The sequence below is a fragment of the Trachurus japonicus genome, chromosome 18, assembly GCF_045865225.1.
Source record: "Trachurus japonicus isolate A0001 chromosome 18, Traja_1.0".
Lineage (NCBI taxonomy): Eukaryota > Metazoa > Chordata > Actinopteri > Carangiformes > Carangidae > Trachurus > Trachurus japonicus.
In genome coordinates this window covers 26,010,572-26,032,162 of record NC_140924.1, presented here as the reverse complement: position 1 = coordinate 26,032,162, position 21,591 = coordinate 26,010,572, and the positions used below count along the sequence as shown (strand labels likewise).

Genomic DNA, 21,591 nt, shown 5'->3' with positions numbered 1-21,591 from the left:
ATGAGTCAAGTTGATATGAACTTCAAGTTCATGTGAAATTCCTGCAGAAATGTGTTTTGATGAATAGTAAACAGCTGTCACCAGGGACAGAACATGCCAGGTATGTGAGTAAATGGTGTGAACAGTGTGATGGGGGTTGAAATGAGCCATATCATGACACGGAACAATTGAAGGAAGGAAAGGTTTTGGAGCGCTGAGCGTCTGGGGGGCTTTGTTCACATATTCGGGCTCGAGGTCAACTTTTGAAAAGTTGCAGCGAACGCAGACAGAATCCCACAAGGAACAAAACAGAATTATGTGCTTGCGTTTTTCAGGCCCTTTCCTTATTTGAGTGGTCACCATGGTGACAAATGTGTTCATCAACAACCCTCAGCCTCAGCCTCCCCAACCACCAACTATGGTTTTTGTCCAGTCTGATCAGTGGAGCACTGGGATCTGTGACTGCTTCGACGACATGCAGGTCTGTGAGTCTGGTTGTGTGCAGCCACATACAGCCACTTTTCTCTTGTGTATGTGAATGGTGACATTAGAGGTGAGACACTACAGGTGAATAGGGTAAAAAAAATAAACATATCACCATAAAACTTCCCAAAATGTATTAATTGCATTAAGACAATTATTTTTTGTATTACAAGTTTAGTACCCGAATGATCCCAGGAGCTATGTTGTCCGGGGCTTAATGCCCCTGGTAGGGTCTCCCAAGGCAAACAGGTCCTAGGTGACGGGTCAGACAAAGAGCGGTTCAAAGCCCCTTATGAAGAAGAAAACAGCAAGGAAGTGTACGTCGCCCGGACTGGCGTTACCGGGGCCCCACCCTGGAGCCAGGCCTGGGGTCGGGGCTCGCAGGCGAGCGTCTGGTGGCCGGGTCTTGGCCCACGGGACCCGGCCGGGCGCAGCCCGAACGAGCGACGTGGGCCCGCCCTCCCGTAGGCCCACCACCCGCGGGAGGGTTCATAGGGGGCAGGTGCCGTGTGTTTTGGGTGGCAGCCGTGGGCGGGGGCCCCGGCGGCCCAATCCCCGGATGACAACTCTGGCTTTAGGGACATGGAATGTCACCTCGCTGGGGGGGAAAGAGCCTGAGCTCGTGCGGGAGGCTGAGAGGTACCGACTAGAGATAGTCGGGCTCACCTCCACGCACAGCCTGGGCTCTGGAACCCAACTCCTTGAGAGAGGTTGGACTCTCTTCCACTCTGGAGTTGCCCATGGTGAGAGGCGGCGAGCTGGTGTGGGCTTGCTCATAGCTCCCCAGCTCAGCCGCCATGTGTTGGAGTTCTCCCCACTTAACGAGAGGGTCGCTTCCCTGCGCCTTCGGGTCGGGGATAGGTCTCTCACTGTCGTTTCGGCCTACGGGCCGAACGGCAGTGCAGAGTACCCGGCCTTCCTGGAGGCCCTGGGAGGGGTGCTGGAAAGTGCCCCAACTGGGGACTCCATCGTTCTGTTGGGGGACTTCAACGCTCACGTGGGCAGCGACAGTGTTACCTGGAGAGGTGTGATTGGGAGGAACGGCCTCCCCGATCTGAACCCGAGCGGTGTTTTGTTATTGGACTTCTGTGCTAGCCACGGTCTGTCCATAACAAACACCATGTTCGAGCATAAGGGTGTCCATCAGTGCACGTGGCACCAGGACACCCTAGGCCGGAGGTCAATGATCGACTTTGTAGTCGTGTCATCTGACCTCCGGCCGTATGTCTTGGACACTCGGGTGAAGAGAGGGGCTGAGCTGTCAACTGATCACCACCTGGTGGTGAGTTGGATCCGCTGGCAGGGGAGGAAGCTGGTCAGACTTGGCAGACCCAAGCGTATCGTGAGGGTCTGCTGGGAACGTCTAGCAGAATCCCCTGTCAGGGAGGTCTTCAACTCCCACCTCCGGGAGAGCTTTGACCGGATTCCGAGGGAGGCTGGAGACATTGAGTCCGAATGGACCATGTTCTCCACTTCCATTGTTGACGCGGCCGTCCGGAGCTGCGGCCGTAAGGTCTCCGGCGCCTGTCGCGGCGGCAATCCCCGAACTCGGTGGTGGACACCGGAAGTAAGGGATGCCGTCAAGCTGAAGAAGGAGTCCTACCGAGCCTGGCTAGCTCGGGGGACCCCCGAGGCAGCTGACGGGTACCGGCAGGCCAAGCGGACGGCGGCCCGGGCGGTCGCGGAAGCAAAAACTCGGGTCTGGGAAAAGTTCGGGGAGGCCATGGAGGAGGACTACCGGTCGGCCTCGAGGAAATTCTGGCAAACCATCCGGCGCCTCAGGAGGGGGAAGCAGTGCTCCGCCAACACTGTTTACAGTGGAGGAGGGGAGCTGTTGACCTCGACGGGGGATATCGTCGGGCGGTGGAAGGAATACTTCGAGGATCTCCTCAATCCCACTGACACGCCTTCCGTCGAGGAAGCAGAGGCTGAGGATTCAGAGGTTGATTCATTCATCACCCAAGCTGAAGTCACTGAGGTAGTCCGGAAGCTCCTCAGCGGCAAGGCACCGGGGGTGGATGAGATCCGCCCTGAGTACCTCAAGTCTCTGGATGTTGCGGGGCTGTCGTGGCTGACACGCCTCTGCAGCATCGCGTGGCAGTTGGGGACAGTGCCTCTGGACTGGCAGACCGGGGTGGTGGTCCCTCTCTTCAAAAAGGGGGACCGGAGGGTGTGTTCCAACTACCGGGGGATCACACTCCTCAGCCTCCCGGGGAAAGTCTATTCCAGGGTGCTGGAGAGGAGAATTCGGCCGATAGTCGAACCTCGGATTCAGGAGGAACAATGCGGTTTTCGCCCTGGCCGTGGAACGCTGGACCAGCTCTACACCCTCCGCAGGGTGCTCGAGGGTGCATGGGAGTTTGCCCAACCAGTCCACATGTGTTTTGTGGACTTGGAGAAGGCTTTCGACCGTGTCCCACGTGGCATCCTGTGGGAGGTGCTCCGAGAGTATGGGGTCGGAGGCCCTCTGCTGAGGGCTGTACGGTCCCTGTATGACCGGAGCAGGAGCTTGGTTCGCATTGCCGGCAGTAAGTCAGACCTGTTCCCGGTGCGTGTTGGACTCCGGCAGGGCTGCCCTTTGTCACCGGTTCTGTTCATTATTTTTATGGACAGAATTTCTAGGCGCAGCCAAGTGCCGGAGGGGGTACGGTTCGGGAGCCACTTGATTTCATCTCTGCTTTTTGCAGATGATGTGGTCTTGTTGGCTCCCTCGAGCCAGGACCTTCAGCATGCACTGGGGCGGTTTGCAGCCGAGTGTGAAGCAGCTGGGATGAGAATCAGCACCTCTAAGTCTGAGGCCATGGTTCTCGACCGGAAAAAGGTGGCTTGCACCCTCCAGGTCGGGGGAGAGTTCCTGCCTCAGGTGGAGGAGTTTAAGTATCTTGGGGTCTTGTTCACGAGTGATGGGAGAACGGAGCGCGAGATCGACAGGCGGATCGGTGCGGCGGCCGCAGTAATGCGGTCATTGTATCGGTCCGTCGTGGTGAAGAGGGAGCTGAGCCGAAAGGCAAAGCTCTCGATTTACCGGTCGATCTACGTTCCCACCCTCACCTATGGTCATGAACTCTGGGTCATGACCGAAAGAACTGGATCCCGGATACAAGCGGCCGAAATGAGTTTCCTCCGCAGGGTGGCGGGGCGCTCCCTTAGAGATAGGGTGAGGAGCTCTGTCACCCGGGAGGAGCTCGGAGTAGAGCCGCTGCTCCTCCACATCGAGAGGAGCCAGCTGAGGTGGCTCGGGCACCTGTATAGGATGCCCCCTGGACGCCTCCCTCGTGAGGTGTTCCGGGCATGTCCCACCGGGAGGAGGCCCCGAGGAAGACCCAGGACACGCTGGAGTGACTACGTCACTCGGCTGGCCTGGGAACGCCTTGGGGTCCCCCCGGAAGAGCTGGAGGAAGTGTCCGGGGAGAGGGAAGTCTGGGGATCCCTGCTCCGACTGCTGCCCCCGCGACCCGGACTCGGATAAGCGGCGGACAATGGATGGATGGATGGAAGTTTTGTCAAATGTTATGTTTAAATATGAAAATGAGGCTATATCTAATCAAATATGCATACATTTGCATACATTTCCAAAACAGAAATCTAAGCAATGGATACAATTACTGTCAAAACTCTTGTTTTATTTCGTTGACATATTAGAGTCAAAAGTTATTACATTGGATATCTCTCTTTTTCACTCTTTAAATGAGATTAGACTGTCACCATCCGTAAGAAACAAAATTTTGCCACATTTTTAGGAATAAAACCTGCCTGTAAAAACCTCCAGAAAAGAAGGGAATAAAATTGTAATTTGTGATTTGTGTTTGTAGTGCAACTGAAATGGAGATTTCTAGCTCAGATTATGATGAAAAACTCATTTTGAGAAAATGACCATTAAAGATTTGTATTGTAAAATTTCAAAAATTGTTATTGTCAATCATACTTTCATGATTTGTTGTTGTTACAAAGGAAATTACAACTGTCATGACATGGATCAGACAACAGTAGAATGCTAACTTTTGGTGAATTTAGGAGAAATGTACAGATGAAAGAGACCAAATGAGGTAAAACAACCACCTTAATGTGGATTTTCTACCATTTCTTTCCTGTAGTCTGAATAAAAAACATGATAAGGAAGCAAAATAGCCAAAAATCTCTAAATTGATTAGTGCATGAAAAAGCAATGTTTTTGTCTGTAGTGTCTCTGGACACAGACTTCACTTTGGCTTGGTGCAGTGGAAGTTTCGTGCGAAAATGTCCCGCCGAGGGTGCGCTGAAAGCTCGCCACCTCAAACCAGGTCTACTCTCAGCGCAGCAGGTGCAGTGGAAGTTTGGCTGACTGACCTGCAGTGCACACACATCACCAAGACCTCACAGGCAGATCTCCACAGTTCCAGACACATTTCAATGCAATAAATATCCACAATAACCACTATTTAATGCAACTAATGGAATCAACACGTGAATTTATATCTATATAGATTGTCCCGTCACATCTGACGTCAGATCAAAGCAGAGATCAAAGGCTGTCAGCACGCGTAAAGGAAACTCCACCTGAATTAACACAGCAGGGACGAACTGGCACTGAAAAGCAGCTGTGGATGTCCCAAGATCAGGACTGAGGGTGGATGACTGCATGTCGCTGCCGTGTTGAGATACGCACTGTGCCGTTGTGATGATCCGCTTTATTTATTTATTTACTTATTAATTCATTAGCGGCGAGCGTCGTCACACAGCCGTAATGAAAAACAAAACACAAATCTTCATCTCTCTTAGCCCACCACAACAGCCTCGGTATCAGATAGTCAGTATATAGCCTACTACAGTATACTCAGCATCTCTGTCACAGAAAAAAAAGAGAGGAGGACAGAGAGAGAGAGAGACAGAGAGAGAGAGAGAGAGAGCGTCCTTTATGCAGATTTCATCCCGCATGGTGTTTGTTTATGTTGTGATTAGTGTACACCTCTCATCTTGCTTACACAGGGTTTTAATAAATATGAGTTTCTTTATTAGTTTATTAGTTGTTGTTTTTTACACTGGGCAGCGGTTCTCAGTGTATCAGATCAAACCTGATTAAGGATGTTAGTAAACTCATTATTCGGTCACTCTGAGCTCGGACCTCCGGCCAAAACAGCTGTTTCCTCCTGGGAGAGGTTCGGCCACTGGCGTCGCTGTCTCCTCCGTCCATGTCCAAGTATAAAATGACAAACTTGCAGCGCGCATCACCCGCGACGCAGTTAAAGGTGAGGAGAGGAGCTCCTTTGATTGGTGAAGATCTGACTCGGCTGTGTTAATCCCACTTCTCCTCCTCCTGTCTCCCTCCCGCCCTCTCTCCTCCCCCTTTGCCGTTTGCGCCGGTAGGAGGGACGAGGGGAGGGCCTGCGCTGGCCTAAGTCGGACCGCGCTGCCAACCAAACTTGCGAAATGGACCTGGACACGCCTCGTTGGCGTGGCGAAGCTGCGCTGCACTTAGACTCCGCTCGGTCTAGGAAACTAGGGCCCTATGTATTCTGCTGGTAGAACAAGTCACAATTATTTTTAGTTTTCCTGTGTATATCAGATCTTCATAGCTGACACAGTTCATAGATACAACAGCCACAACAAATCAAATTCAGATTTAAGCACTGCATCCCAGTTTCTATACTGTATGAAGAGAGATCACTATATGATTATAAAGCCTGTCTGAGTTGTACTGTATAAAGAGTGTGAAACTGTCAGAGTTCTCACTCAGAAGAGAAATATATAGAAGTATACAGAAACTACTCACATTATGTAGAATTAAAGCAGAAGTAAGTGATCCGGTGGTTTTGGCTAACTTCTTGTCAGCCGATGGAGTTAGCAGTCCCCGCCCTCGTCATGGATCTATTGGTCCTCGTCCCTACGTCACCACATTCACGCGCATCCCTTGGCTGCACACACAGAGAGGACCGCCCCTTTATGCCGTTCTCTCTCCTAATTGGATAAAGGTTGTAGGATACAAGGAAAGTTTTCTCCTCGGCTTACAGCAGAGCAGAGTGACTGACAGACCCGTGTTTCAGACCAAACACTCTATATAAGTGATTGCTGTCGGAAGAAACAACTATTTAAGACTTATATTAACACAAACATTCCACTTACTTCTGCTTTAAAAGGATGGGTTACATTTTTCAAAAGATTTCCAATTAATACAGCAATACTGGATCACTGACAGAGCTGTAAATAGTGATGTTCTTGCACAATACAGTGCAGCCACAGAGGAGCCAGATGTTGATGATAAGGTTAATCAGAATTGTAGGCCCTAGTCAGTGTTTACAGTGGAAAAGAAAAAGGCATGCCCCCTTGTTACAATCAGTACGTTTACATGCAGAGCTTAATCGAGCTATGCTCAAAATTCGATTTTGGCGTCAAGTCGGACTTCTGTCCTTGTCTCAATATACATGCAACTGAGAAAATTGAATAACTGACGGGGTCCGCCCCCTCATGCGTCACCTGTTGTTTCAGCAGGTTAATACGCCTCCTGTCCTGTTGACTTCTCTGTCACCTCGTAAAAAACTGAATATAAACAACTTAGTAAGCTTATTAATAAATTCTCAACTGCAGTTCCCGACCAGACGCACCAGTCTGGGACGGATTCGTGCTGAGAATAGGATACGGGCTTCCTTTTTTCCTCTCTCTCTCTCTTTCTCTCTTTCTCTCTTTCTCTCTCTCTCTCTCTCTCTCTCTCTCTCTCTCTCTAATAAAACAATCTGTATGTGTGTGTATGTGTGAAATGCATTGAATCTGCGCTGACGTTGGGTTTTTTTTCCTTTACTTTGCGGGGTTCGGGCGGCTTCTCTGCTCCACTTTGTGCCGTCTCTACGGTTGTGGAGCATGCGCACATGTATTGTCCAGTTCTACTCCGACTAAGGTGTATACATGACGGAGAAAATCGAATTCCAATCGCATTATCTGGGTGTCTTAATCGGAGTTCTCAACTCCGATTTCAGTCGGACTAAGGTGTTTACATGCACTTCAGTTGTCCAGTTATAGTCGGATTAAGGCAATAATTCGGTTTTTTCAAGTGTCATGTAAACGTACTGAATGTAAAAGAGCCAACTATATAGAGTAGGCAGCTGTCGCAAGATGAAGACAGAAACAGACTTTGACTGTATAATGTATTTGGAGGTTATTGTTTTCACTTAGTGTAAATAGTGAGGCGTGTGGTCTGTATCAGTGTGTTCCACCAAGCTGAACTGTGCCACCCACATCATCATTGTGTTTACATGCTGACCACTTCTGAATGCTCTTAACATTAAGCAGACATCTCAAGTGTGTATCCAAGCCGCCTGCGCTGCTTTGAATCACACTTGAGAAGCTGTTAGTACCTCTTGAGATAGAGCCAGTTATCACTGTGAACACATCTGAGCCTCCTCTTCCCAGGTTGCTGTGCTTGCTGGTGCTTCCCTTTCCTCGCCTGCAACACCGCGTCTGAGTTTGGAGAGTTTTTTTGTCTCCCCCTGCTGGATTGGTTGTCACAAAGCTGCCCTGTTGCACCTATCACCATGTCCATGAGAGTGGCCATACACAACTGCTATAGAATCCAGGTGACACACGCACATTTATATGTATGTAGCTTACATACTATGTAGCTTCTATATTATGTTTCTGTTATTATTAATCATATGTTTCAATTGTGTCTCTGAATAGGGAAACATGACAGATGACTGTCTTTACGCCACTTTCCTCAACGTCTGCTCGTGGTGCCAGATTGCCAGAGAGATAAAGAGACGCAAGCAGACTCTTGCTGTTGTCAAAGCACAGCCAGCATACATAGCTGCCCCGCAAATGCATCTCATGCCCGGTGTGGTTACCTCTCAGCCCATGATCTCAGCCATTCCCTAGGAAGCTGTGACCACCAATCATCTTTTTTTCTTTTTTTTTTTTAAATCTCTACTTCTAATCTCAAAAATCAGCACTCACAAAGTTTCATGATTGGATTTACTCTAGTACAGAGATGTAAAAGAATTTGATGAATTTCCCTAATCCAGATATCACATCTGCAGAGCTGTCCATACTTGTCAGGAGTTCTCAGCAGGTGGAAAATGATAAGACAAATATGTTCAAACCAGTACATAATTAAGATGAATAACAGATAGAGATCGATTGAAACCTCCCAGGGGTCAGAGTAACATAGCACTTGATAGATATCATTTCTGCTTTCACATGAGTAGCAGCATGTATGATGCTTTTTTTGCCATTTGTTTCACCTAACCTGCATCAGATCATCTCCTAGCTTTGTGTTCAATCTGCAGCTCAGTTTTATTTTCGTTTTATTTCAGTGTGATGAAAAGGAATAGCTCTCGTGTTCTGCTGAGATAGAGCTAGGTTTAGTTCAAAAATAAAAAATTGTCAGGTCTGAATATGGGCCCTCATTGTAAAACCGCCTATTGCACTGGTCACCTGACAATGTCTATGTTATTCGGGTTCCCATTTTGTATAAAGTGAGATGTTCTTGTTTTCTGTTTTTGTTTTCATATATATATATATATATATATATATATATATATATATATATATATATATAGGTCTGGGTTCCATATTAACCCTTGTGTTATGTTCACATTTTGGACCCTTTGGAACTGTTCGGGTCAAATTGACCCGGAACATTATTGTTGGTTTTAAAAGAAATATAGAACTAAATATTTACATAAAAAACTCCAACATATATTTTCTTTATCTCAGTTCCAAACAATATAGATAACATACATGAATCATGTTTGCAAATAATCTCTGCTAGATCACATTTAACAATGGAAGTGTCATTCGTTTTTTGTGATAAAGTTATAATGTATGTAAAAAATCCACTATAGTAAAGCCTTGGATAGCATAAATCATGTTTATCTATGAAAAATAATGTGTCTGTGCGTGTGTGTGTGTGTGTGTCCACTGTCCATGTGTGTGTCTCTGTGTGTGTGTGTGTGTGTTTGTGTGTCTGTGTGTGTGTCTGTGTCCATATAAGTGTGTGTGTGTCTCTGTGTGTGCGTGTGTTTGTGTGTCTGTGTGTGTCTATGTCCATGTAAGTTTGTGTGTGTCTGTGTCTGTGCGTGTGTCTGTGTCCATGTAAGTTTGTGTGTGTCTGTGTCCATGTGTGTGTCTCTGTGTGTGCGTGTTTGTGTGTCTGTGTCCATGTCTGTGTGTGCGTGTGTTTGTGTGTGTCTCTGTGTGTTTGTGTGTGCGTGTTTGTGTGTGTCTGTCTGTGTCCATGTAAGTGTGTGTGTGTGTCCCTGTGTGTGCTTGCGTGTGTTTGTGTGTCTGTGTCCATGTAAGTGTTTGTGTCTCTGTGTGTCTGTGCGTGCGTTTGTGTGTGCGTGCGTGTGTGTCTGTGTCCATGTAAGTGTGTGTGTGTCTCTGTGCATGTGTGTGTGTCCATGTAAGTGTGTGTGTGTGTGTCTCTGTGTGTGTTTGTGTGTCTGTGTCCATGTAAGTGTGTGTGTGTCTCTGTGTGTCTGTGCGTGTGTGTCCATGTGTTTGTGTGTGTCTGTGTCCATGTAAGTGTGTGTGTGCTTGCATGTGTTTGTGTGTCTGTGTCCATGTAAGTGTGTGTGTGTCTCTGTGTGTTTGTGTGTGCGTGTGTGTGTTTGTATATGTGTGTGTGTTTGTGTGTGTCTGCGTCCATGTAAGTGTGTGTGTGTGTGTGTGTGTGTGTGTATCTGCCTGTCTGTCAGTCAATGTATTTCATCCGGGTCAAATTGACCCGAACATCCTATGAAGGACATAAATGCGTAGGGGTATTGTAGCATATCATGTCAATATTTTTTTTTTCTTTCACACGTTCTTCACATAAAATAAGCCAAGGCCATGGATTTTCAGGTCGAAAAGTCGTATCCTTGTATATTTTTTCTTTTAGTAAAAATTTGAAACGGGTCAATTTGACCCGAACACCACATAAGGGTTAATAGTGTGAAAGTGTCAAAGCCTCAGTCCGTAGCACAAAGCCTGTCTTCAGAAACTGAGCCTTAAAATGAGCTGTACCTTTGTGATGTCACAACTAAGCAGCCATTGCCCTCAGAGAAGCCCCGCCCACCAGGGCCCACCTTTCGACCTTGCAGGATTTGGTTTCTCTGAGTGTTTACATGTATTCTGTTATAGTTTTATATTCCATCCAATCAGAGGAGACTTTCACAGCCACCTCTCCTCTGATTGGCTGAGTGACCTGTTGAGAAGCGAGGGAGAGGAGGTGTAAAACTACAACAGTTCTCATAACCTCAAATACATCTTCTTATGGACACTTTTACATGTTTTCACAATTGTAGAGGTTTTTAAAGTTTTCTGGGGCTGGTGAATATTGTGACCTATTGCTGAGGACAAGAGAAATAACATAGGCCGTCTAACCACTGGTCACACATTTAAACAAATATCCCCCAAAAAAGTAATTATCTATGCTAAAAAGTAACATCAGTATTCACAATTCCCTTAGATCTAAGTTTGTGAGTATGTCAATCATTATGAATTTATTTATTTTTGATATAAATGAGATGTTTCAGTGTGGGACATGTTTTGTCCCGACTCAGTGATATAAAACACAGGATAAGTGTATGGCACCTTTAACAAACAGATGATTGACTTAATTTAATAAAATCTTTCACATAACTTCTTTGAGTACTATGATGTAATAATTTTATCTCACCAGCTGCAGTTCCGTTTTTGATAAAAAAAAAAAAAAAGTTCAGTTTTTGATAAACTTTTTGGTCAAGGCCCTAGATCAATCTAGTTAAAGCAAACGTCCCACTAATCTCATGTTCAGCTTTTTTAATGTCCTTTGATTATTATAATTAAAGTTAAGTTTATACAGTTTGTAATCATTTTATATCATTGGAGATTGGAGATATACTCAAAGAGAAAATGATTTCAGTTTTTAAGATTTATTTGTAGCTAGGTCACACTGTGGGTAAAATCTGATTGGCTGCTCCTGCTCTGACACCACACATGACTAATCATGTGATCTTCAGCTGCTCTTGCTAGGTTATTGCTCCACTCTGTACCTATGTAGCAATGACACAAAGCTTATTAAAGCGTTTTATTTTTTGCTTTTGATAAGATTGCTGCTTTGAAGACTTAATGAAAGTAATTTTCAAAACCATTACAGTAGGTAAGACTGATCTGAAACATGCTCTTTGCTCAGATTTACTGAGCTGCTGTTAGGCTATTAAGCAACGGAGAGAGCCATGAAACTCTCAGTTGACTCCAGATGACTTTTTCAGAGCTGTGCCACTGTGGTTAACACCGTGGATTCACCAAAGCCATGAAAGCCACAAGCTGCATGTCCTCATCTCTGCACTCTGCTGTTACCTCAGGCTGACTTTTGTTCACAGGCTCAGGTTTACATAACTCCACAGAGGCAGAGGAGAGGAGGGGAAGGGTGCAGTCCACTGATATGACTGTTGAACAGTGACTTGTGCTGTTATTGTAAAGCTCACTTTATTTTCCCTCCGCTGTCTGACCTCGCTGCTTCCTTCTTCCCTCGTTCTCTGCCACTCCCGTCTGACCCTCCCCCGAATGCTCCCCTTATTCTTCCTGAGAGTTTCCTCATCGATCTCAGATGAATCAACTGCATTTCTGTACTCTGACTCCAGAGTTTGGGAAGAAGGTGCGTGGAAGTTGCATATGAGCAATCATGTAGGAATCTAAAAGCAGCAGCCAAGACAGGATTGAAGACAAAAACCTGACCCAGTCATTGAAAACAACCATTCAACTCCATCTGATAACTTTATCTCATACTGATTCTATTACATGCTTGTACACGTGAATGAGACAGAAAAGGCTGAAAAGACTTAACCCAACTGAGACAGAAAAAAAAAGCAGGACCGATAACGCACTCTAACATCATCACCGTAACACTGCCATTATCAAACTTTGCCTTAGCAACACTTTCAACCCTTGTAGGTCATAATCCCCATGCTGGACTTTGCCCCAGTTGAGTGGGCCCCATGTGTGTAAAAGTTAAGCTGTGTAAAAATACAGCTACCACATAGTGTCCCGGCTCACTCAAGACCTGGAGCTCCAGACAGACTTCGGGATTTTAATACAACAAGAACCAGGTGAGATGTTTGATTAACTTCTAACCGAGCAGTTTGATTTCAGTGGCTTTAACATGTATCAAGTGAAATATTCTCATATGTTCTAGAACAGGGGTGTCAGTCGCAATCAACCAGTAGACCACAACGTTTTTAGTCTATCATCCCTAATTAGGAATAAGCGGCATAGAAAATGAATGAATGAATCTATCCTCCTTATGGCATTTTCCACTTGATTGACGTACATGGCGGCCAGTCTGCTTGAGACTATAGCTACCAGCAGCTACTGTCCAGACTACCCTGGCTAACTCCATTCAGTGCAAGTCATGCATAGTGACCATAAATGTGTTAAATGTTCCAGTTACTCATGTTACTTTGGGTGCAATACCAGGCATTCTGTAAATAACCGTGTACATCCCACGCTGTTCTGTTTATCTGTGGGCTGTTCTGTTTATCTGTGGGCTGTTCTATTTATCTGTAAATAAATATATATTTTGCATCATTTAATGTAGGTAGATCATTTTTGACTTGGTTATTTTAAAAATAGCTCACAAGCCGAAAAAGTGTGAGAAAATACTTCTAATGGTCACATCTCTGGAAGCAGGAGCAAATAGCATCACACTTGCTTGTTTACATTTACACAGCTGTCATGTCGTTGTGTATTGCTCTACTCCTCCACCGACCACATACTTGTAGGTGAAGTCTGAACTTCTTGAGACACCTCTGCATCTCTTTCTCATTTTCGGTTTTGCATTTCTGCAAGTCACTGTGGTGTAGGGAGGCTGATTTAGCTCATTTCCACATTTTCATAACTTAACATTTCTCATATTAGCCCTTACCTTTTCCCCTATGCAAAGCAGCTGTATGAAATCTCCTCATAGCTGTTTTTATCTTAATTATGATATGCTTTTTATACCCACCGTTGTACAGTTTTTACAAATGATTTGTCAGCCTGTGTGCAATACCTCCTCAGGCCACCAGGGTACACACATTACAAGACACCACCTATCTCCCATCTACAATGCTGCCCTTTCATCTGTCCCCAGGAGATTAAACAACTCAACCTCTAATGACTCTCAACGATCGTCGTTCACCAGGGTTTCACCTGACTGTTGTTCCCCAAGTGGCACAGGACTTTATTAAAGGGGACCCCAACAATGGTCAAGTGAAACCAGTACCTTTGTAAACACACCCACAGGTACTCTGGTGATCACTCCCACAGAGGTTAAATACCTGGGTCTTACACACTGTCTTTGTCTAGCTAGTGCAGACTAGTGAGACTTGTTGCGTACGAACTGATGAAGCCCCTTGGATAAGAGGCGAAACGTCTTCCCAGACAAATACAAGTCCAGTTGCCTACGATTCAATTTGCCCAGAAAAAAACATTACAAGGCATTTCTCTGGCATTACAAGCCACCCAGTCAGGTGAAATATTATTGGTTTTAAGTAGGAAGTAATGACTTCTATCTATTGTTTCTCTCAGGTCATGTCCAGCATTATCCCAGCACTCCTGGCAGGGCTCTGCCTCCTGCTGCTTCAACCCTCTTGTTGCGGCGGCAGCAGGATTCTGGTTGTGCCTGTTGACGGAAGCCACTGGATCAATATGGAGGTGATCCTCCGAGAGCTGCACTCAAGAGGCCATGAGATCACCGTGCTGCGTTCGGCCAAGAGCTGGTACATTCCTTACAAGTCTCCCATTTATACGTCTGTCAACGTGAGCATGCTGGAGGACGAGTCAGACAAGGACTACTACAATAAAATGCTTCAGAACGTGATGGAGTGCCGCAAGTCGCTGACGTTTACACGCAGCTTCTGCCAACGACACTTGATCACATCCATGTTGGCGAAGGGCCACGATATCCTCGCCAGATCAGCCGCTACGATGTTGGATGACCCTGTTTTTATGAAGAAGCTTCAGGACGCTGAGTTTGACTTGATGTTAACAGATCCTGCTCTGACTCTAGGAGTGCTTCTGGGTGGTTACCTCAAGCTGCCGATGGTTTTCAACGTGCGCTGGATTAATACCGGGGAGAGCCATTTCACCATAGCTCCTTCTCCTGTCTCTTATATCCCTGTACCTGGAACTGAACTTTCTGATCGGATGGATTTTCCGGAGAGGATCAAGAATATGTTGCACTATCTCTACAGTCTTGCAGAACAGTACTATGTCATTAACCCCACATACTCAGATCTCATCCAGCGCCACTTCCCTCCTGGAACGGACTTGCTGTCTTTGGAGTACGCAGCCGACATCTGGCTCGTGAGGTCGGATTTTGTGTTCGAGTTCCCCCGTCCCACGATGCCCAACGTGGTCTACATAGGAGGGTTCCAGTGCAAGAAGGCCAACCCCCTTTCTCCGGAGCTCGAGGCCTTCATGCAGAGCTCCGGGGAGCACGGGGTGGTGGTGATGTCCCTGGGGACATTTGTGTCAGCGCTGCCTCGTGACACCACGGAGGCCATCGCTGCTGCTTTTGCCGAACTCCCTCAGAAGGTGGTGTGGAGGTTTATGGGCGAGAGGCCGTCATCCGTGGGGAACAACACCCTGCTGGTAAAGTGGCTGCCTCAGAACGACATTCTAGGACACCCAAAGACCCGCGCCTTTGTGGCTCACGGAGGCACAAACGGGATGTACGAGGCCATCTACCACGGCGTTCCCGTTCTGGGCGTGCCGCTCCTCTTTGACCAGTTTGATAACCTACACCGGCTGAAGGTGCGCGGGGCAGCGCAGATAGTGGAGGCCAAGTCAGTCACCAAGCAAGACTTTCTTGAGGCTCTGAGGGACATCCTGGGTAATCCCTCATACAAGGACAACATCCAGCACCTCTCCCGGCTACACCACGACAAACCGATATCTCCCATGGACACCGCCATCTTCTGGATTGAGTATGTCATCAGGAACAAAGGAGCAGCCCATCTGCAGGCAGCAGGTTTCAGCCTGCCCTGGTACTCCTACTTCTGCCTGGATGTGGCTCTTTTAATCACGTCCATCATTGGAGCCTTTGTCTACTTTTCAGTCTCGGTCTGTCGGATCCTCTGCTGCCGGAGGTTCAGGAGAAAGATGAAAGCAGAGTAACGGACACGAACATAACCCATGCCAAGTGACTGCATGGTATTTTTCAGTTCAGTAACCATAACAATTACCACTCAAGCATAAGAGCTAAAGAGCAGCTGACACTTTGCTCCACTTTGTACACATTTCTGCCTCATGTTTTAAACTGTGAATTGATTAGAAATGTTATCTCAGATGTAAACACACTCATCCGCACTTTATTTGTATGTATGTATACTGTACATGTATGTATTGCCATGATGAGAGTCACAATGTCAAAAACAACAGTTCCTTGCAGCTGCTACAAATAAAGAGGTATGGTAAAATAAAGAGGTAGTGACTGTGTTGTTACTTCACAGACTCAGAGGGCCTCAGATGAAGTCTTATGGTGATGATGCAAAACTTGTTGCAATCGTAGACTTGCCCCATAAATTCACTTCTGTTTGATTCACAGGTGAATCAGCAGGACTTTGTCCTCATGTTGTAGTTGCATCAGTGAGGTTACCAGCTTTTCTCACTGCAGTTTCCTGCATAATCTCCATTTTGCATGACTCTGTAGCACTGTTCCCTCTAAGGTGTTTTACTGTGCAATTGCACACTGCTCCCCACCTCTTTGCCCAGAAGACAAAAAAAGTTGCACACTCAAATATCCCCGACTAGTTTACTGTTTATTTCTCCCTAATGTGCACTTCGAATTGTTAAATTTATGACCTTAACCGTGGTCTGTAGTGCAACTACGATTTAAGTTTTTGCTTGAGAATTATTATTACTGTTCATATCAAGAATGCTTCTGTGCCAAGAGTTGATGACACCAACTTGATGTTAGTTATTTTTTCCATATTGTTCATATGGCAATAAATGCAAAATCTATTTTGCCAAAACAATATTGTATTTTGTTATCATTAACTGTAACTGACCTAGATATGGAGTAGCCTAGGTAATGTTGTCAAAATAATCTGGTATTAATCATAATAGTAATAGCCAATTGTATTGATATTTGGAGTTGGAGAGGTGAGGCCATAACACCAGCATGTGGACGTACTGTGTACGCTTGAGCTTTTGCTCACAGTCGCTCAAGCATGTCATCAGGGGAGTTGAATTTCTGCTCAGGAGTTTTGAAAATTAGAGGGAACATTGCTCTGTAGTGGCACCCAGACTCAGAGCTGAGCCTTTAAAGATTAGACCCTGTTTGTTAGTATTGTACATAACAGAGGGTCAAGGCTGATGGTCAAATTGCAGTGATTTTATCGGCATCTCTCCATATGCATACTTATTCTATGTACAAATCTCTGTACAACTGTCTTTTATGGCCATTCCTGCAGAGAACAGAGGACTTCCTGCATTGTGCACCCAGCCTGCTGCAGGAACAACTTATCATGCTGCCTTTCTACTGGGACCTTCTCCAGGAACACTTCCCTCTGCAGCAGCTCTGCTGTCTGCACAGGGCACAGCTGATTTGTGTCTCCTTGCATCGATCTACACAAGAGGCCTTTATGCAGAGTTCTGGCGAGCATAGGGTGCTGGTAATGTCTCCGGGGGCTGCTGAGCTTAATAGTGGGTTGTACAATAAATCACAGATCAGTGACATTCAAAGGAAACAAAGTGAGTGATTAGACCCTCCTCCCTTTGAAACCATGTGGTAAAAATACTGACTAACACCCATTGTCTCAACTTGCCCATTCTTCAGCCACACAATTTCAATTGTGTTTAATGTTTTTCTCCGTGTGCCTGAGAAAAATTAATCCTGGACAGATTTAATAAATGTTCACCATCTAAACCATTAATTAAATTAGTTTTGGGGAGTGAACATATTCTGTTTTTATCTGTCATATTTTCTAACTTCTGCATTTGCTTTTATTGCACCACAGGGTTGTTTATGCTCTCCTTCTTACTTTCTGTGGTTCTAATCTCATCTGCCAATCGACCCTCTTTCGCAAATCAGATATGTGCACACACACACACACACACACACACACACACACACACACACACACACACACACACACACACACACACACACACACACACACACACACACACACACAGCTTCTTGGTTTTGCCCCTTAGAAGGGCATTGCATGCACTTGCACTCATTCTCTCGAGCCTAAGTCTACCACAACCTTAACCATGACCTACACACACACGCAAACAGTAACACAAATACACTTAATGGGTTTACTTAGAGGAAACCTAGTTTGTGATAGCCCATAGTATGACCACATAAACAGACTTCTGTTTCCTTGAAAGATACTACATACTGCATAGAATTAGAAGATAAGCAGATAAATGTTTATGTGTGTTTAGTTTCAAAACACACCTAAAGCTGCAAAATGAAATTCCTGCACACTTGCATATCAGAAATAATATTCAAATGTGTTGAAAAGCATGTTCTAAGGCAGCATATAAAGAGGGGTTAATGTGTTTGATGGCACAGAGCCAATGGCAATCTAAAGGGCATTAGTGGCCACCGTTTATTACAGTAGTTCCTCCCCCTCTCAGCCTCTGTCCACCTCAATCATCCTCCCTACTACTGGACTAAGAGAAGGCGAGAGTGTATGTTTTTGTTCTGCGGTAGAAAGGCGTTCTCCTGCCTCAGGATGTGGCCTGTAAAGCTGAAGAAGTGGGTTTCCTGTGGAGGAAACGATCACAGAATAGACAAGGCTTTGGCAAGACAACGTGTTCCCAACATTTTCTTGAGCGCAGGTCACTAAGCTGCAGACCGGAGCTGCGACCTTCAGTGGAACAAAGTCGGGTCTCACGGCTCAGAGAGGTGAGTGAAGAGGTTTAGATTGCGTTAAATGGTTTAATTCATCTGCTGATAGTAAACCATCTGAGAATGCACTTGTGGTCTACTTTCAGGAGTTTCTCCTGATGGATCCTGGATGCTTTGCAACTGGGTCGACTGACAGCACAAAACCCGGGGTGGACCTGCTGCACATGAGAATGAAATTCTGAATATTACACAATGGACAAGTGAAAAGTAGAGAAGCTGGACTTTTTATCTTTTCATTTGCTTTGAGTAAATGAATGGGTATTTCTACACCCAATCATCAACCGGCGAGAGTGAATCCAATCCAGATCTCCTCTGGTCCCCCATGTCTGGTGTTTGACCGGCAGAGACATGTCCAATGACAGCTGCAACCTCCCCTTGGACACGGACGCGTTCGGCCTAACCTGTATTTATGGCGTGATCTTCTCTTTGGGTCTCCCCAGCAACCTGCTGTCTCTGTGGGGACTGTACCATCTAGGCCGTTCAGGCGGGGGAGGCTGCCAGCTGGTCTTCATCTTCAACCTGCTACTGTCAGACCTCCTGCAGCTGCTCACCCTCCCACTCTGGATCCTTTACCTGCAGGGCGGACACCGCTGGCCCTACGGTCAGCTGACCTGCGAGCTGGTCGGCTACGTCTTTTATGTCAACGTTTACGCCAGCGTCATGTTCCTCTGCCTGATAGCGCTGGACCGCTGCCTGGCCATCGTGTACCCGCTGAGCAGCCGCAGGGTACGGAGCGTCAGGGTGGCGGCGGTGTTGGGTGTAGCGGTCTGGACCCTCACCTTCCTGTTCTGTTTGAGTGGGCTGCTGCCGTCGGTGTTTGACTCTGACAGACTGCTGTGCCTGGAGCAGTACCCCGTCAGTCCCAGATACGCCCACTTTAAGATCACCACCGTAGTGCTTGGTTTTATGCTGCCATGTTCCATACTAGGGTGAGTTAACCCCAAGCTTCCAGTGAGGATGCTCCTCCAATATAATATTGAGTCTTAAAGGGATAGTAGCATTTTTTTAAAAGTGGGATTGTATGATCTACAAATAGCCCCTAAGTACTTTAATTGCAGTAGAAGACTCTCTGCACTCCTCCCGTTAGCAACTGCTGATCGGCGGGCGCTAACCCTGGGCGGAGGGATACGTGAGTTGGTTAGGTCCAAATAAAAACTGTGTTTTTCCTGCACTTTGAGGGGCTGGAAAAAATTCTATTATAGCAAACAATGGAACTGTGTTTTTTTTTTTCAGGTAAAACCTCTTAGGCCGCGAAAATAGGCCGTTTCTTTGGGTCTGTTCACAACACTGTATGTTGTGAATCTCTGGGCAGGGCTATGGGCTGGCGTTGGTAATGGGAGGAGTGCAGAGAGTCTTCTACTGCAATTAAAGTACTTAGGGACTATTTGTAGATCATACAACCCCACTTTAAAAAAATGCTACTATCCCTTTAAGGCCTGTTCATGTAAAGGTAATATAATTAAGAGACTATTTCCAAGAATGTCTTTCTATATCATCAACTGTCTAATTTTTGGAACATCAGGTTGAACTAGAAAAAGCATTTCCAAGAATGGAAATGCATGTGAATGCTGAAAGCAGCTGAACGCCATTGCTGAATGAGCTGAAGAAACTGTTGAAACAATGCTGAATTTCAGCATTCACACTAAATCAGAAAATAGCAATATTCCTATATTGTCTTGCAAACTGTAGCATGAACTCAAAAAAGGATTTGATCTGAAAACATAGAGTGAATGTAGTTCAGGGATCATCAAAGAGGTCCTTGTGTGACTCAGTCTATTTTTTTCAGCTGACAAGAAAACCTCAGAGTTTCCTGTCTTTAAGGGGCCTGCTGTCACTGTTTAAATTCTGATGCGCTGTCAACGTTCTCATCTTGCATTTCTGCTTCCTCCCTCAGCTACACTTCAGCCCACATAGGGGTGACGCTCCGCAGATCTCCCTCCCTGTCTGACCACGAACGCCACAGAATCGTGGGGATCCTCGTCGTCATCACTGTCAACTTCATCGCGGTCTTCGGGCCCTACCACCTGGTGGGGGGGTACAGGTTTGTGTCTCTGCTGCTGACCGACGAGCCCTGCGGCCTGGAGCGCTCCATTTTTCTTGTATACCGCCTGTGCTACGGCCTCACCAGCCTCAACACGCTGCTGGACCCCCTCTTCTACATCTTCCTGTGCGCCGACGCTCGGCTAGAGCTGCAGAGGTCCCTGCCCTGTTTGGGAGGGGGGCAGAGCGCCCGTAAAAAGATGAGCTTCAGCACCAGAGCTCATACAGACACACAGGGGGGGAGTGAAACTGGACACAACAACCTTCTGACTATATAAATTGGGATTAACCACAGACTTGAAACAATTGCCTCACCTGGTGGACATTGATGTGTACTGCACCTGTGCAGTGTCTACATTAATTTGTTTCCAAAGAATTCTACTAGTACACTTTATCCTTTGTAATCGTCTAACCACTGATGCAGAAGCTGATGAAAACAAACATTTGTGTGAAGGACAGCAGTTGAAAGGTGAAACGTTACTTCCAATAACTCCAATGAATTAGAATGTCATGGACATTTCCATTTCCAGTAGTTCAATAGCCCCAACAAGTATTGAGTGCATATTGATGGAGTTATCTTACAGAAGGCCAACATTTCCATATCAGAAATGTTTTTGTTTTTTTAAATTTGTCTTTTGTAATATTCAGATTTTTTAAGATATTGTATTTTTGGTCTTCATTAAATGTAAGCCATAATCATTAACATTTAAATAAATTAAATAAATAAAGACAATAAATGTTTCATTCTGTGTGTAATGGATCTATTATTGCATTAGTTTCACTTTTTGAATTGAAACACTGACATATACTTTTCAATAATATTCTAATTTATTCAGATGCACCTGTACAGATATGGCAGGTTACTGTTTCATACGTCATAATGAATGGAAACATTTTCAATGACCAACACCTACAGTGCCTTTGAAGTAAACACATTTAGTTGTGTTTTTGACTGAATAGAAACTGCTCTTGATGTTTTTATTTTATTTTTTTACCATTATTTTTATAACAGAATGAAATATAAAAAAAACATACCCAATGACTTATTTACTGGAATGAAACAGCTGGTGTGAATCACACCGGAACACAAGCATAACTCTCTCTCTCTAACTGTGAGTAAAGTGTCACACTGCAACACCAGGGTGTTACTTGTATTTATCTTATCGTTTTATTGATGTTACACAATATTACCTCATGGTATCGGAATAAAGATACTATGAAAGGAACACCAAAGCAGATGTACAATGCAAAAC

At 45.7% G+C, this 21,591-nt stretch overlaps 3 protein-coding genes across 5 annotated transcripts; all 3 read left to right on the top strand.

Moving 5' to 3' along the window:
* Positions 1–47: 47 nt before the first annotated feature.
* Positions 48–8,312, top strand: LOC146969466 (placenta-specific gene 8 protein-like). Its single transcript, XM_085806406.1, has 3 exons — positions 48–464; positions 7,843–8,006; positions 8,110–8,312. The coding sequence occupies exons 1-3, from the start codon at positions 341–343 to the stop codon at positions 8,302–8,304; spliced, it is 483 nt and encodes a 160-aa protein (XP_085662532.1). The 5' UTR covers positions 48–340; the 3' UTR covers positions 8,305–8,312.
* A 3,119-nt stretch (positions 8,313–11,431) lies between these two features.
* On the top strand, positions 11,432–15,855 carry ugt5g1 (UDP glucuronosyltransferase 5 family, polypeptide G1). 2 transcript variants are annotated; one of them, XM_085806405.1, is made up of 2 exons: positions 11,432–12,500; positions 13,960–15,855. In XM_085806405.1, exon 2 carries the CDS (start codon positions 13,963–13,965, stop codon positions 15,547–15,549), a length of 1,587 nt encoding a protein of 528 aa, XP_085662531.1. In that variant the 5' UTR covers positions 11,432–12,500; positions 13,960–13,962; the 3' UTR covers positions 15,550–15,855. The 2 variants fall into 2 exon arrangements, with proteins under 2 accessions (XP_085662531.1, XP_085662530.1); XM_085806404.1 differs by having other exon boundaries at positions 11,661–11,850.
* Positions 15,856–18,214: 2,359 nt separating this feature from the next.
* LOC146969464 (G protein-coupled receptor 4) lies at positions 18,215–20,845 on the top strand. 2 transcript variants are annotated; one of them, XM_085806403.1, is made up of 3 exons: positions 18,215–18,295; positions 18,385–19,227; positions 20,193–20,845. In XM_085806403.1, the coding sequence occupies exons 2-3, from the start codon at positions 18,647–18,649 to the stop codon at positions 20,614–20,616; spliced, it is 1,005 nt and encodes a 334-aa protein (XP_085662529.1). In that variant the 5' UTR covers positions 18,215–18,295; positions 18,385–18,646; the 3' UTR covers positions 20,617–20,845. The 2 variants fall into 2 exon arrangements, with proteins under 2 accessions (XP_085662529.1, XP_085662528.1); XM_085806402.1 differs by having other exon boundaries at positions 18,215–18,299.
* The last annotated feature ends 746 nt before the right edge of the window (positions 20,846–21,591 follow it).